The 14,281-nt window shown below is 40.7% G+C and overlaps 2 protein-coding genes across 3 annotated transcripts; one reads left to right on the forward strand and one right to left on the reverse strand.

The window, feature by feature from the left end:
* Positions 1-4,622: 4,622 nt before the first annotated feature.
* On the reverse strand, positions 4,623-6,601 carry LOC308374621 (ADP-ribosylation factor 6-like). The gene is made up of 2 exons (XM_080850493.1): positions 6,552-6,601; positions 4,623-6,291 (listed from the first exon to the last, which is right to left on the reverse strand). Exon 2 carries the CDS (start codon positions 5,547-5,549, stop codon positions 5,022-5,024), a length of 528 nt encoding a protein of 175 aa, XP_080706619.1. The 5' UTR covers positions 5,550-6,291; positions 6,552-6,601; the 3' UTR covers positions 4,623-5,021.
* A 2,849-nt stretch (positions 6,602-9,450) lies between these two features.
* On the forward strand, positions 9,451-14,144 carry vcpkmt (valosin containing protein lysine (K) methyltransferase). Of its 2 annotated transcripts, XM_080849776.1 has the most exons (5): positions 9,451-9,899; positions 9,982-10,092; positions 10,858-10,930; positions 12,931-13,050; positions 13,633-14,144. In XM_080849776.1, exons 1-5 carry the CDS (start codon positions 9,634-9,636, stop codon positions 13,735-13,737), a joined length of 675 nt encoding a protein of 224 aa, XP_080705902.1. In that variant the 5' UTR covers positions 9,451-9,633; the 3' UTR covers positions 13,738-14,144. The 2 variants fall into 2 exon arrangements, with proteins under 2 accessions (XP_080705902.1, XP_080705903.1); XM_080849777.1 differs by lacking the exon at positions 12,931-13,050.
* Positions 14,145-14,281: the final 137 nt, after the last annotated feature.

The raw sequence follows: 14,281 nt of genomic DNA on the forward strand, positions 1-14,281 counted from the left end.
AATTTAGCTGTAAATGCTAACTAGCCAGCTATCGACAGCGAACTAAAGTACTTTTAGCCAACTTACCATTTGTGTCTGTCTGTGGAGTGTCTACCTCCGTAGCTGAAAAGGAACTCGAACTCTTAGTAGTGTATGGGCCAAGAAGTGATGGGGATGACTGTACTTCAGAAGAAAACAATGTTTTTGTGTTGAAAGGTGTAACAGTGGCGCTCATGCTGTCATTCGAGATTACTGTACGTTCCCCCATTTAAAAGATGGCTCACACGTTTATTATCGGTAAACAAAATAAAAACATGGGGGGGGGGGGGGGGGGGGGGCTGCAGATGGAATCTTTGTCTCTCAGCCCGGACTGCAAGTTGGTTTGCACTGATTAACCTAATACTCTAAAGTCAGGTCTGATTTATCGCTGTGTTCACTTTCTCCAGAAGCCTTCGGTGGACAGCTACTTGGGATGAAGGTGTTCGATTTGGGGGGAGGGGCAAACCTGATGCGCGCGGGATGGAATTAAGCGCGATTTACGTTTATTATGACCGCTTTGCGTCGGGCCTAACAACTCCTCTTACCTGTTCTAAAATCAGCCCACGTCGCTGTAAAACATACTTGTCCTTGGTGGGTCTACATTCCTTTCGCCTTTCGGATTTTCGCGGGGAATTTCTAACCGGCAATTTGACCAATCAAAAGGCCGATGTAATCATTTGTGTTGCTATTCGCCATTTTGTCAGACAAACACATCATCCAAGTCTCTCTGTTCTGTCAAATAATGTATTTACTGTGAGAGTCTGAGAACATATCAGACAATTTACTAACTGGGCACAAGACTACATAGAAAAGGAATGCTTTAATTTTGATGTATGACGTAGTTACTAATAAAAACAAATCCACTGAAGACAAACACATGCAAAAGAATAACAAATCTTATCATCGGGGCAGAAAAGTGTATGCCTGGGATAAGGCTTGGGTGCCTGCCACAACATTTTTTGCACTCACTTTTGGCATTCACCTCTCCCCAGGTCACAGACAAAAAGTCCCTTGTCCCTGAAAAGGGGCAAACTGGGGAGAGAGTGATCCAGACCAGTTGTTAGTGTGCCCAGGCCCAGATGAGCTCAGGAGGCCCAGATGAGCTCAGGGGACTCCTAAACCAGAGCCCTTGCGTGAAGTCGCTGTTATGTATCTTTTATTTGTAGTTGAAAAAGGTGTATTTTGTTCATTTGCTGTTAGAAAATGTGTATGTGCGGTCTAAATCCTGTTGAGGTACAGGTGAATTTAGTTATTGTGCTGTTGAAAAAAAATGTCAGCACATTTAATGAATGTTTTGCTAATTTTGTAGGGGCGAGCGTGAGCGCGCACGTGGGGGGGGGGGGGGGGGGCTTTTACCTGTCCTGGCCCAGGGGCCCATGGTTTCATAATCCATCCATGAGAACAAGGGATAGTCCTCAGCAAGCACCTTCAGGAGGCATGGGTGCCCCTCCACCATTCTGTCTAGGCGCTCACTTCCACAGAGGAAAGCACATGCTGGGGAGTTTCCTGTTACCTCTGCAAGGTAAGAGTGTGGCATGTGGCTTCCCACATTTGCTTCCTGCGTGACATGTTGCTCCGCCATGTTCATCATCATGTCATGTCCTTATGCGCTGCAGGAGTTAGGTCATTTTCACAGAAGTCCTACAACAGCTTCTGGAGTGGTGACTGTGGCACCAGCACCATTTCTAAATGACAGGTACTGTATATATAAAAAAGTAATGTTACTCTGCAGAGAATGGAGTTTATCCGAAACAGTATTCTGCCATCAATCACTTCACATTGATGTTCAGGCTATGATATCACTGTTATGTCAAAATTGTTTGATAACAATTACCTCCCAGAATTCAGAATTTCTTTTGAGGGCGTACCTCAGCTGGTAACACAGAGAGGTTCCATCCATAACGCCACTTCTGGGAAGACAAAATTGCTTTCTAATATTATATGTGACAAAAGGTCATGTAAGGTATAAGCTGTTCGTGTACAAATTGAACATAATTGTAAGTGCCTTCGCAGACCGGGCATTTAAAACCTCCTGCAAAATCTGCTGTCAATAGTTCCAGGAAATGCCAGTACAGCATCCCTAAACTTTCTGCAGGGCATAAGGAAGTTGTCTGGCACTGCCCTGTTCATCAGGTTGCAGTTGTGTACCTTCAAGAAGTTGTACATGACGGTGCTGAAGATGAGATATGAAGTAAGTGCTTTGAACATGCCATGATGAGTCATGCTGCCAGACACTGATCTTATGTCCTACCTGACTGACCTGAATTCAAAAATGGTCCATATAGTCCATACGCATCTCATGTTGACAGTGTGTATGGTCTAACCTGTTAACATGGGCGCTGAAATGAAAATCAACAGGTAATGCAGCCGCAATGCACACTTTACACAGCCACACATAAGGCCTTGCTTTACCCTCCAGGGCTGCTGTGACTCCGGTCGTGACTCTGTCCCCTTTATACTACCCTGCAGGGCTCATGCATGACCACACTGACTGGGGTTTGTGTTCGACGTGCGGCACTTCATAGAACCAGTGATTTTACAGCACCATGTGCTCAATTAAGGTGCTAAAGGTAGTTGGATAACAATGCTTGACTTATCAAATATAAAAATAATTGTTAGGACTCATTTACAATACAGTATGTAAACTCATTATTTGTGTAATTATGAACTGTATAAATTTGTGTATTTGGTTATTGTTTGCTGTTGCGTGTTGACTTTGTATATGTTTTTTTCTTTTTATTTGTTTCATACATGTGAGTATTCATTTTCAGGTGCTTTCAAATAGTTTCTAGTGTGAGTTTTAAGATTTAGAAATAGATGTGATTCTATCCTTCACAATGATCATGTTTTTCTCCAAGCTACCACTGAAGAACTTAAACTTAAAATATTTAAACTCCTCAAAAAAAGTTCGGAAACTTTTCTTCAGTCGATTATCCCTCCCCTTTAATAATACCAATTGGTATTGTATTGTATATCGTTGGAAAGCCTGATTAGTCACCTTTACAACAAGGTACAACTTGTAAGGATCGTGCATTCGTGGAATGAGCAACACAGCTAACCGTGTGGGTAGCGGCCCACATTTTTTTGCCAAAATCCCCTGCAATATTCTTGTTGGTATTCACTCTTGTTTTGTGTTGTTTGGTGGATTGGATGATTCAACCACAGTATTAAGGAAAAAACAACACATATTGACCATTTTTACACTTTATTCATTTTACACTGTCAGGGACCTCAGTAGCATGTGTAAGATCCATACGCAGCCACAACAGCTTGGCACCTCCTGTGGGATGGCATCCCATTCCTGAATCGGAATTTGTAGCAAGTCAGCCAACATGGTTGCGTTGGTCACTCTGGCACGTACTGCACGCCCAAGCAGATCCCACAAGTATTCAATTTGGTTAGGTCTGGACTCACGGCAGGCCTTTTCATCCTCTCCACTCCCAAGTTCTTGAGGTACTCTGTGATGATCCTGCCTCTGTGGGGGCAAGCGTTGTCATCCTGGAGGATGGAGTTAGGTCCCAGATTCTGGAGATATGGGGTCGCCATTGGCTCCAGAATATCATTCCGATATCTCACTAAATTCCAACAGAAGAATATTGCAGGGGATTTTGGCAAACATTTTTGGGATGCTACCCACACGGTAAGCTGTGTTGCTCATTCCACGAATGCACAATCCACATGCTACTGAGGTCCCTGACAGTGTAAAATGAATAAAGTGTAAAAATGGTCAATATGTGTTGTTTTTTTCTTAATACTGTGGGAGAATCATCAAATCCACCAAGAAACTCAAAACAAGAGTGAATACCAACAGAAGAATATTGCAGGGGGTTTTGGCACATTTTTTTGGGCCACTAACCACACGGTTAGCTGTGTTGCTCATTCCACGAATGCACGATCCTTACAAGTTGTACCTCGTTGTAAAGGTGACTAACCAGGCTTTCCAACGATATACTATACAATACCAATTGGTATTATTAAAGGGGAGGGATAATCGACTGAAGAAATGTTTCCGAACTTTTTTTGAGGAGTTTATATATGTCCACAATTCAAAAGGAGATGAAAATACACTGGATGTAGATTAGACAGTCATTGTCAATGTCATGCGAATATATTCCTTTGGATCACACAGGATCTACTTCCAGTAGTTTCACAGTTGCAAAATTGCATAGACTGTCACAACATAGACATTGTTGTCAATCTGTTGAGTCGACCCAAATGTTTTTTCTAATTTAGCATTGAGTATACAGATTTTTTTTTATATGAGGCTTATGTCCTTACTCTGGTGGTCTACTTAAAAGGTTATACAATATGACAAACCTCTAAAACAACTATTATCTCAATTTTATCTCTTAATACTTAATACAACTGTGGTAATATATTGGTTAGAGGTATAGTTTTTGACAAGGGATTTGCCATCACTCTCACAGTAGTAGAAATGGATGGCAAAACATCTTTGGCTAAATCTCAGACTCCCATTTGGAGCTACAGACAAGAACTAAATGAGGCCTACTCTGCACACTTGTAACTTAAACAAGAAGCTCAGCGTGCCTTGAAGACTAACAAAACATGTGACAGTGAAAAGGAGAAAATGCTGTATTTGTTTAGATTTGTGAAGCAATACATATAAATGAGTTACAAACATCTTTCTAGTTTTGGAGACCAATTTCATTTATGATTGTTTGTCTCTCACAACCCTCAAACCACTTCACTCAAGTTCGTCCACAGACAGATTACTTGGGCTGTTCAACCATATCAAGAACCACAGGACAAAAAAAATCACACAATAAACGAATGGTATTGGTCATGCCACAGTAATCATGACAATCAGTGTACTATCAAGCAGATGAGTTCAAGACCAACGGGATCCATCCAGTGTCCTGGACATTATTAGGCCTAGTAATTGTTACAATACAAAATGACACATGATCTTCTCATATTCATTTTCATATAATATTTGTATGATAAGTCATGTTATGATAATCATTCCCATTTGTCTAATTCAGTCAAGATTTATAATTTGACGTTAGCCAAGTCAGGCCCTCGTAAAGTCCATCACCTGTTGTGGCACATGCGGGTTGCACATACCAATTTCTATCCCGAATCCGTGTGAGACCCAGCTTTTCCTGGATTTCATGAGGCTTCATAGCATCTGGAAGGTCTTGTTTATTGGCAAAGATGAGGATAATAGCATCACGCATTTCTCGATCGTTTATGATGCGGTGAAGTTCTTGCCTGGCCTCATCAATCCTGTCCCTGTCAGCACAATCCACCACGAAGATCAAGCCTTGAGTGCCAGTGTAATAGTGTCGCCACAGGGGACGGATCTTATCCTGCCCCCCTACATCCCACACATTAAACTTCACATTCTTATAAGTGACCGTCTCAACATTGAAACCAACAGTTGGAATTGTGGTAACGGACTGTCCTAATTTCAGTTTATAAAGGATGGTGGTTTTTCCAGCGGCATCAAGTCCAAGCATCAGTATTCTCATCTCCTTGTTGCCGAAGATCTTTGATAACATTTTCCCCATTTTGTAAATTGAGCATAGGTATGTCTTTTACAGCTTTTAGAGTGGAATCCTAACCCAAGACCTGGCAATCAATGCCACATCAGTTGTCAAGATCTTCTGGACAGGAGACACAATTCACTGCATCAGCAGTGGTAGGAAGACGAATCAATATAATGTATCACTTGCAGCAACGTATCAGTCATGTAGATGCTTTTCATAAAGCCTACATCTTTTTTTCCTGATCTATATGTCAAAATCCATCTGGCATCCTGGAGCTGTTAACATATCACTTCAACAACAGATGTGCTTATCACACAAACATCCGGATTGTGATGAAATGATACAATCACGCTGGAATTACGGTTTAAAATTTAGTCTGAGGAGCAATACGAAAGGTATTTGATATCCGACATAAATTGATATCCGGCTATGAAAGCTGGATTATGATTGGATACGCTGGTGGACAATACTCCGCGTCGATTGCCTGTTTCACAAAGGCCCAGATTTAGCTATACTTAGAAAAATAAAATAAAAACATCCTCTGATTGTTTCGCTCAGCCAACTTGTAAATAGAGGTTATAATTCCGAGAAAGTCATAAGAATGTCGGTGAGCAAATGTATTTCCGAGTTCTCGCTTGTCCCTCTTTGCTAGTGTCAAGCAGCCCGGATACTTCACTAGCTTGGTAGCAATTCCAATGGATATGTTTTCCTTCGACGGGCCACGGCAATTTAAAATGCCAAGGCTGCTCCTTTTTTCACACGACTGTAGGGAAACACATATATAATATTTAGTTTGAGTGAGGCACAACTTAGCAGTTAACTTAGCTGAGTTAGGATAGTTTGTTAGGTAGCTGCCTAGCTTACTAGCTGCAATTAACGCAAACTTCCGGAAGAAAGGCCCATTCTGTAATGCTACCTAGGCTATATGTTCCAGACTTGCAACAAGACATTTCAATTAGCATCCATTACTACTGAGAAAACAGATAATTATGTCTGACAATGTCAATCTATCTAGCATAGCACCTTGTTCTCAGTAATGTCCACTTGGGCTGCTCCGTTGCGTCAGCAACAATCGTCAATATTCTTTCACTTCCGGGAGAATTTCAATAACCTTCTCCTTCTCTGGTGTTTATAAGCGGTTGGCAAACCAACTTGGGGTGCATTACCGCCACCAACTGGACTGGACAAAACAACGCCTAGTCAGTTTGTTTGCAAAAGTATGTTGACCTCCTCTCAGACGGGTGGTGATATTTTGTTCCCTTCGTTTTCTGCCCTCCATCCTCCCAAAATGTCTTCTGGTTTCATTGTCATACCAATACTGCTGCGATACTGTTTGTGCACATGTCCTAAAACATGTCTTAGCTTCAGCCTTGCCTAATGGGTCTAGTATACTTGTTTAATTCTGAGTGTTTGTTCAGCCAGAATATTCACCCAGTCATTTCCCTCCACACCAGCATGAGCAGTAACCCAAAGGAAGTGTGAAGATATACCATTAACTTTCATCCTGTACATTATAAGGAATATTTATTTGACAATATCTGCCCTAAACGATGATCTGATAGCCTAGATCTTAAGTACTGAATATCTATCAGATAGAATTACATTTTATTACTGCATGGTCAAAACTATGGCCAATAGCTCTCTAGTGACAGACGTTACCTATGGCAGACTGACACTGAAGCTCCGGAACGTGCTTCAAACCATAAACTACACCAACCATTGAAACACTGCTTCGAAGGTTGCTTACGGATATATTACGTACGAAACAGCAATCGCTTCTTTCTCCGAATGAATTCACAGCGCCACACACGAACCAGTCAGTTGCCTTGTCTCGAGACTGAATTGTAGCGCCGTCAAAGCATAACAACTTCAGCGCCCAACATTGTATTTGGTTCTTCTCATACTGTGACAGTCATTACTTTCGTATTGATTTATCATCATTATGGAAGCATCTAGTTAGAGGTCGTTCTGACATGTGGGAACATTTTATTCTGATCGCTCATGATGATATAAGGTGTGCTGGCTGTTAAATATTACGGCTATATGAAAAGTAGACTGTATCAACAGGCTCAGTCCAAAACGTGTAGAAAAAAATATGTTTTTAAATTAAAATCTTCGACTGTTCCCTATCCAACATAACTGCACAAGCACACCGAACTTGTGCCATACTTTCCCAGCACATCCGAATCCCTACGTACAACTACATAATTTCCCCAAGCACTCTCTCCCCAATAACACATTATACAAAAAAGAATGAATCTTTATTTGCAAAAAATTTGGTTTTGGTGCGTGCACTAGATTGTCATTGTTTTTAAGCCTCTTGCCACTGTCTAGCTGGTCTAATTTAGTTATCACAAGGAGAGGTCACTGTTACTGAAGCTTTAAGTAATGTGCCTAAATGGTTCAGTGCTTCACAAAGCTTCATTTGCCCATCACTAACGTTACCCTTTCCTAAAAAAACTCACTCACTTGGATATATACTGCTGCACCTGCACACATAGTATCAGGATCTTTGGAGCTGTCTATGCATACTAATAAGTGTCAGACAGGCGACAGGCAGGTGGCAGACAGATGTCAGACAGGCGACAGGCCCTGCCAAGGGGGGCAATCTGCTAACACTTGGAGTGCCATCCCTTCCAACGTGAGAGCCACCTGGACCCCGGTTACTTCCGCTGACCAGCCATTGAAGTTGGAACCGAGTTAATCGTTCTTCAGGCAGGCATTTCAACCGGCTAAAGCAGCCGTGCTGGCGTCTCCAGTCCCAAGCTCGACTCCAGTGCCAGCAGTCCGCCCTTCTGTGATGGTCGAAGGCTGCTGGTTCCATCCGCTGCTCCTGGGCTGGGGGCACATTCAGGATACCAGCCCATGGCCCCAGCTCCAGGTCTTCCAGCTGTTCTCCCGTCTTCTTGAGCGTGGTCATCTTCAGATCCTACTGACCAACAACAATGTAGGGATCTCACTGAGAAATTATTGTGCTCACGGTGCTCAGGTGCTTGCACTGCCGCCTCACAGCAAGAAGGTCCTGGATTCGATTCCGGCATGGGGTGCTGTTGGTACTGGGGGCAGGTTCTCCCCAGGCCTTCAGTGCTCAGGTGGGCTTTCTCCTAGGCCCTTCTGTGTGGAGTTTGCATGTTATCCCCTTGTTCACAAGGGGTATCCTCCACTAAGAACCCCAACAGAAAAAACATGCAGAAGAACAGAACACTCTCTTGTCTGTCCCTGACCAAGACAGACGGTTCACTTGACTTAGTCCCCAGGCACCATAAAGGCTGCCCACAGCTCCTGGCTGCCTGGAGGAAGGACAGTCCAGGATGGGAAAATTCAGAGGGAAAATTCACTGCAACCTCTTCAGGGTGTGTGTGTGTGTGTGTGTGTGTGTGTGTGTGTGTGTGGCCACCCTAAAATGCACGTGTGTGTTGCTGTGTGCCAAATAAAACTGACTTTGAATTGTACCAGGAAATGATGGTGTTGTAAAAACTAGCTAGCTAGCTATGTCCAATCAGTTTCTCTGCTCTCTTCACCTCCTTTTTGAACCCCTTCACTCTGTTCCTTTGCTCTCGGCCCTCCTCCTTTTTATCCTGCTGCTGGGTGCTGTCTTCTAAATCATCTGTCCGTTCCATAATTCAGTAAACAGCACCATCTGGCGGCGAAAACACGCCACTGACTACTTTTTTAAGGTGGACTCGAAACTTAAGGGGTTTACCCAAGTGATCTCTCGCTGCATCGTGTTCGTGTCTGACTTTGCCCTTAAATGGCGTTAGCAAATATTTTACATAGGATCCACCAATCTCAATAATATATACAATTATGCGATTAATCGCGATTAAATATTGTAATCGTTTGACAGCACTAATATCTATGCATACGAGCATGTCTGTTTGACATCCTCAGTGACGTCTGAATTTAAACTTCCGGGGCATGAACTACTAACGACAAATGAAATCGAGATTTGAAAAATAAAACCCCGGATCCTCTGTTTTCTACTGTTTATGATCCAATGTAAAGATTATTTAAAGGATATACAAATGAAGACCTGTAGGCTATGTTGTTCTCAGAGCTTGATTTAGGAATCATAAATGCCAATGGTAACTTCACAACATAGAGTATGGCAAATGTGTCGGAACAGTGTGTGGAAGACACCTATTTTATTCGAGAACTAGAGAAAAATGATGGCTCGGTTGTGAAAGTGAATCAGTGCTTAAAAGGAGATGTAGGCCACGTAGTATGGGATGCAGCGATTGTTATGGCGAAATATTTGGAAACGGACGCATTTTTAAATTCAGGTACCGGCGTCAGTTCTTGGACTTCAAAAAAGGTTCTTGAACTAGGAGCAGGCACTGGTATTGTGGGAATTGTTGCAGCAACATTAGGGTGAGTGTAGTTTATTAAGGTTATCGAAGTGTCAGTGTGTATTGCAAAGTGTTTCCTCTATTAATTGTAGCTTGTCGTTTAGAGCCCATGTGATTTTAACTGATCTGGACGACCTACAACATCTTCTCCAAAAGAACATCGCAGAAAACCAGGCGTTGATTACAGGCTCTGCTACTGCCAGAGTATTAACATGGTTTGTATTCCACTTGTATTTTTTACCTGTTTGTCATTTTAGTAGCCTGTCTTTTGGCAGACTATTTTATCAGACCAGTTCTGCTCGTGCATAGTCATATAGGGTGCTGTTTATAATTTCACTTTTCTTTTAGCTGCCATATGTTTGAAACATTTCAATCAATTTGATCATATTTATACATTAATTCAGGTGAACAGCCTACTTTCAGCCTACATGGGTAAATACATTTACCCATGATTGATGTAGCTTATTCAACTGTCAAATCAAAATATGAAGCACTTTTGCAATGTACTTTTCCTAATTCACTTAATAAACATTTCCATGTATTGTTCCCTCAATGAGCAATACAATTATATATGTGAAATCGATCAAATTCAATCCATAACTTTTAGGCTTAAAACCAGCTCATGCAATGGCAACATTTTAGTTAAACATTACTTCGAAATTCCACTAGAACGAATGCAGGTTTAGTGAAATACCTAAACCTTGGTGGGCAGTCAAAGGATGGGGTAGGTTTCAAGGAAACTGTTACACCACAGTGAGTTCACAGTACATTATATTACTGAGTCAAAGGACATAAAGGATAAAATGCCTCACAAAGACAACAATTTTCCTTGCCGTTTGTTTTCTTTATCTTTCAGCAGTGTGAAGTCAACAAATCAAAAATCTACCACTTGCTGTAATTTCAGTTGTTAAACTTGCTAAAGTATCAGTAGTGGTTCAATTCTGTTTTGCTTGTATGAATTGTGCTTTCATTATTGGCAGGGGTGAAGACCTCTCTCATTTCCTCCCTCCACCTGATGTGGTTCTGCTGGCAGACTGTATCTACTATGATCAGGTATGTTTTGATTCAGGGTAAACCATTTGAATGATTCATTTCACTAGAGTATTAAAACGATGTTAAGTTTGATTTGGGCTTTATGTGATGCTTGTTGACAAGGTCATTCCTCCTTGTTGACTTATTCAGCCTCTACCTTCTTAGTGCCTGTTTCTCCTAACTCCTTGCTTCCTGTCAGACAGGATGTCTGCTTTTTGCAGGTCCTCTCACTTTCACATCAATTATTTTCATACTGTTATAACTGATATGCTATAAGGCATGTTAATGTAGTGTCTTCATTATTCGGTTGGATCCAAAAGTGTGAGGCACCATGTGGAAATTACAGATTTAGTTTGTTTTTAAAGTGAAAACACATAAATGGAGCCCCTGCATCAAACAAGACTTTCTTCAAATGGTAGTATCATGTTACTTTGTATTCCATGAACTTAAAAACAAATGAAGAGTAATTGTGGCGAGTACAAAAGTTTCGGCTCCTGCAGACATTTAATTGTTAATTCTGAATTTTCCTAGCAGATCACTTTAGTTTGTAAAATACATTTGTGGTTTCTTGCATGTACATCATATTCAAGATTTACCCACAGATTTTCAAGGATGCTTGGAGACTGCAAGGCATTGTCAAAGCAATTACTTGCATTTCCTTAAGTAGTTCATGGTGTATTCTGAGCTATTCTTTGAATCACTGTACTATTAAGTCAACAGTTTTGAGGCTTCAGATTCTTGACGTTTCCAGAGTCTACTCTTCTCTCTATTCATATGATGACTCCTGCAGAAAACCCCAAGACAGTATAGAGCTGTTTGAATGCTTAACAGTTGGCAAATGGTTCTTTTCATCAAACATTTCCTTTTCAATAACATTTCAGTCATTGGAGACTCTAGGCATCAAATAGTTTCATTCAAATCCTCGGTCAGTCAGCAAACATGGGCTCCTCTAAGCAACTGAGTCAGATAATTCCATCCAAGTTACAGTCAAGTCAATTTGTTTTTAGACTTTACAAGTGCTTTGATTTTTACCATAGAAAATAGTGAATTACAAGAGAAATGTGATGGCGCTTATTGAAATGTGATGGCGCTTAAGATATTAAAATGATATAAACATGATATGCCAAAGAAGGCTTATTGCCAGGCGGCGTAGCGGGATGAGGTGTGATACTACAATGTAGGGTGCTATGAACAGCTCCTGTTAACATGGTAAGAAGCTTTACCATAAGTAACCTCTTAAGGGATGGCTTGGGTAACACACGTAGAAAGGTATACAACTTAAGTAAGGTAGACCTTCTTTAGTCATTGTAAAATGCTAAAAGACGTAGTTATTGGGAAACACTGCTCAGGTTGTTGTCAGCACACCATGTGGCCAAGTGCTGAACCTCGTCCCTGTCTCATCGTCCCCTCTCATCAGGGCCATCACCATGGTGACATCTGCAAACGTGAATATGGTGTTAGAACCATGTACAGGAATGCAGTCATGGTTATGGTGTTAGAACCATGTACAGGAATGCAGTCATGGTTATGGTGTTAGAACCATGTACAGGAATGCAGTCATGGTTATGGTGTTAGAACCATGTACAGGAATGCAGTCATGAGTGAAAAGGGAGCACACGGAGTCAGCCACTGGCTTTAACACAGGACCAAAGCATGGTGATCATCCCTGTCTAGTTAGAGAGATGTATTTTCCATGAAGTTCTGCACCCTTTGTGGACAAAAAGTTCTATTTTAACTTCATCAGCCCGTGTGTTTCCGTGTTTCCAAAATGCATCGTGCTTGTTGAGTTGTTTCTTAGCAAACTTCTGTCACTGATGACATCCATGAGTCTGCAAGATCCCAGAGATGTTTTTTTTTCTAGTAGTTCTCTCGTAAAGTTTTATTGGTCTTTTTTCAATATGTGCAATTTAATTACGAAATTAAATTGTATGTTTATTAATTTATTGTTGTTGTCTAAACCTTACAGATGACCGTCATAAGTGTAGTATAACACGATTTGTTTTATTATGTTCACCAAACAGTCTGTTGAGCCTCTTGTGGATACCCTTAAAGCCCTTGCTGGAGTAAAGACGTCCGTCATTTGTTGCTATGAGCAACGGACTGAAGGAGTAAATCCTGAGGTGGAGAAAAGGTTCTTTGAGGTGAGAATAGAGTGGCCATCATTATTTTGTATGTTGTGGATTAGCATTTCTGTCAGTTCTGGTTTGTTAAGAACAATCCCTATAGAGAATGACTGGGGTTCAGGAAAACTACTATGTAGTTATATAACTGCTTGAGAGACCTTGCATTTGATTCTGTTCAATCTGTATGCAAACAGTGAAAAGTAAAGGACTACAACACAATGTTTGTGATGTTTCACCTCACAACAATACTTATTTGTCTTGTTTTATTGTAAAAAGTATCTTAATTGAAGCTTTTGTAGTGAGTTTGGGAGACAATTCTGCAATTTTTTGCACTCCTATTTTTGAAGAAGATTAGGATCTGATGTTTAATTTTGCTTTGTGGTATGTTACATTTATTCCACTCAAAATAGGTATTTTCTAGCTTTTTCAGGTTCACAATTTTATGCTTCATACTCTTTTTCAACCACCAGTCACCCCTGGTGTCGGGCTGTGCTTATCACAGCTGAAGATTGTGGCTAATCATTAATACTGTGATGTACTGTTCCTCATACCTAATTCAGTCAGTAACATAAACTTGAACTCAAATCATGTTATCCTTAGTTGCTGCTAAAACACTTCCAATCTGAAGAGATTCCACCAGACAAACAAGATCCAGAGTTCAACAGTCCTGACATCCGCCTCCTCCACCTACGCCGTCTTACATGAATGTGTTTCAGTGAAAAAGAAAGTGTGCTTGCATTGGTGGGCTTGGTTGACTATTACAGATTATTATGTACTACATGTTTATCTATATGTACGGTAGGGACATCTCTAGATATTAAAAGTACAGCTCTACCTCACTTTATATTGAAAGCACACTTATGCTCATTGGCTCACACATTTCAACCTTGCAACCATTTAAATGCCATAATACCACCATAAGACAATGGGTCAGCATTATGTATGAATGTATAACATGGATCATATCAAAATGTGATAATTGTTCTGTTTATTTTTGTTTGTTATACAGTTTTGCATCTAAATTGAGAAAAAATTACAGCAATAATGTGGCAATTTCATTAGAAAATGGAAATCAATGAGCATTGTATTGGTTATGTTGTCTTACATCATCAACAAAAAATATCAAAAGTTTTTATTTCAATAAATATTTAAAATGTATGTTTAGCATGTGTGTGATTCAGGATCATTTATAATAGTCAGTAAGACTTCAATTTAAGGTTGCTGCAATTCCTTTTGCCATCTACATCTT

The sequence above is a fragment of the Sprattus sprattus genome, assembly GCF_963457725.1.
Source record: "Sprattus sprattus genome assembly, chromosome: 13".
Lineage (NCBI taxonomy): Eukaryota > Metazoa > Chordata > Actinopteri > Clupeiformes > Clupeidae > Sprattus > Sprattus sprattus.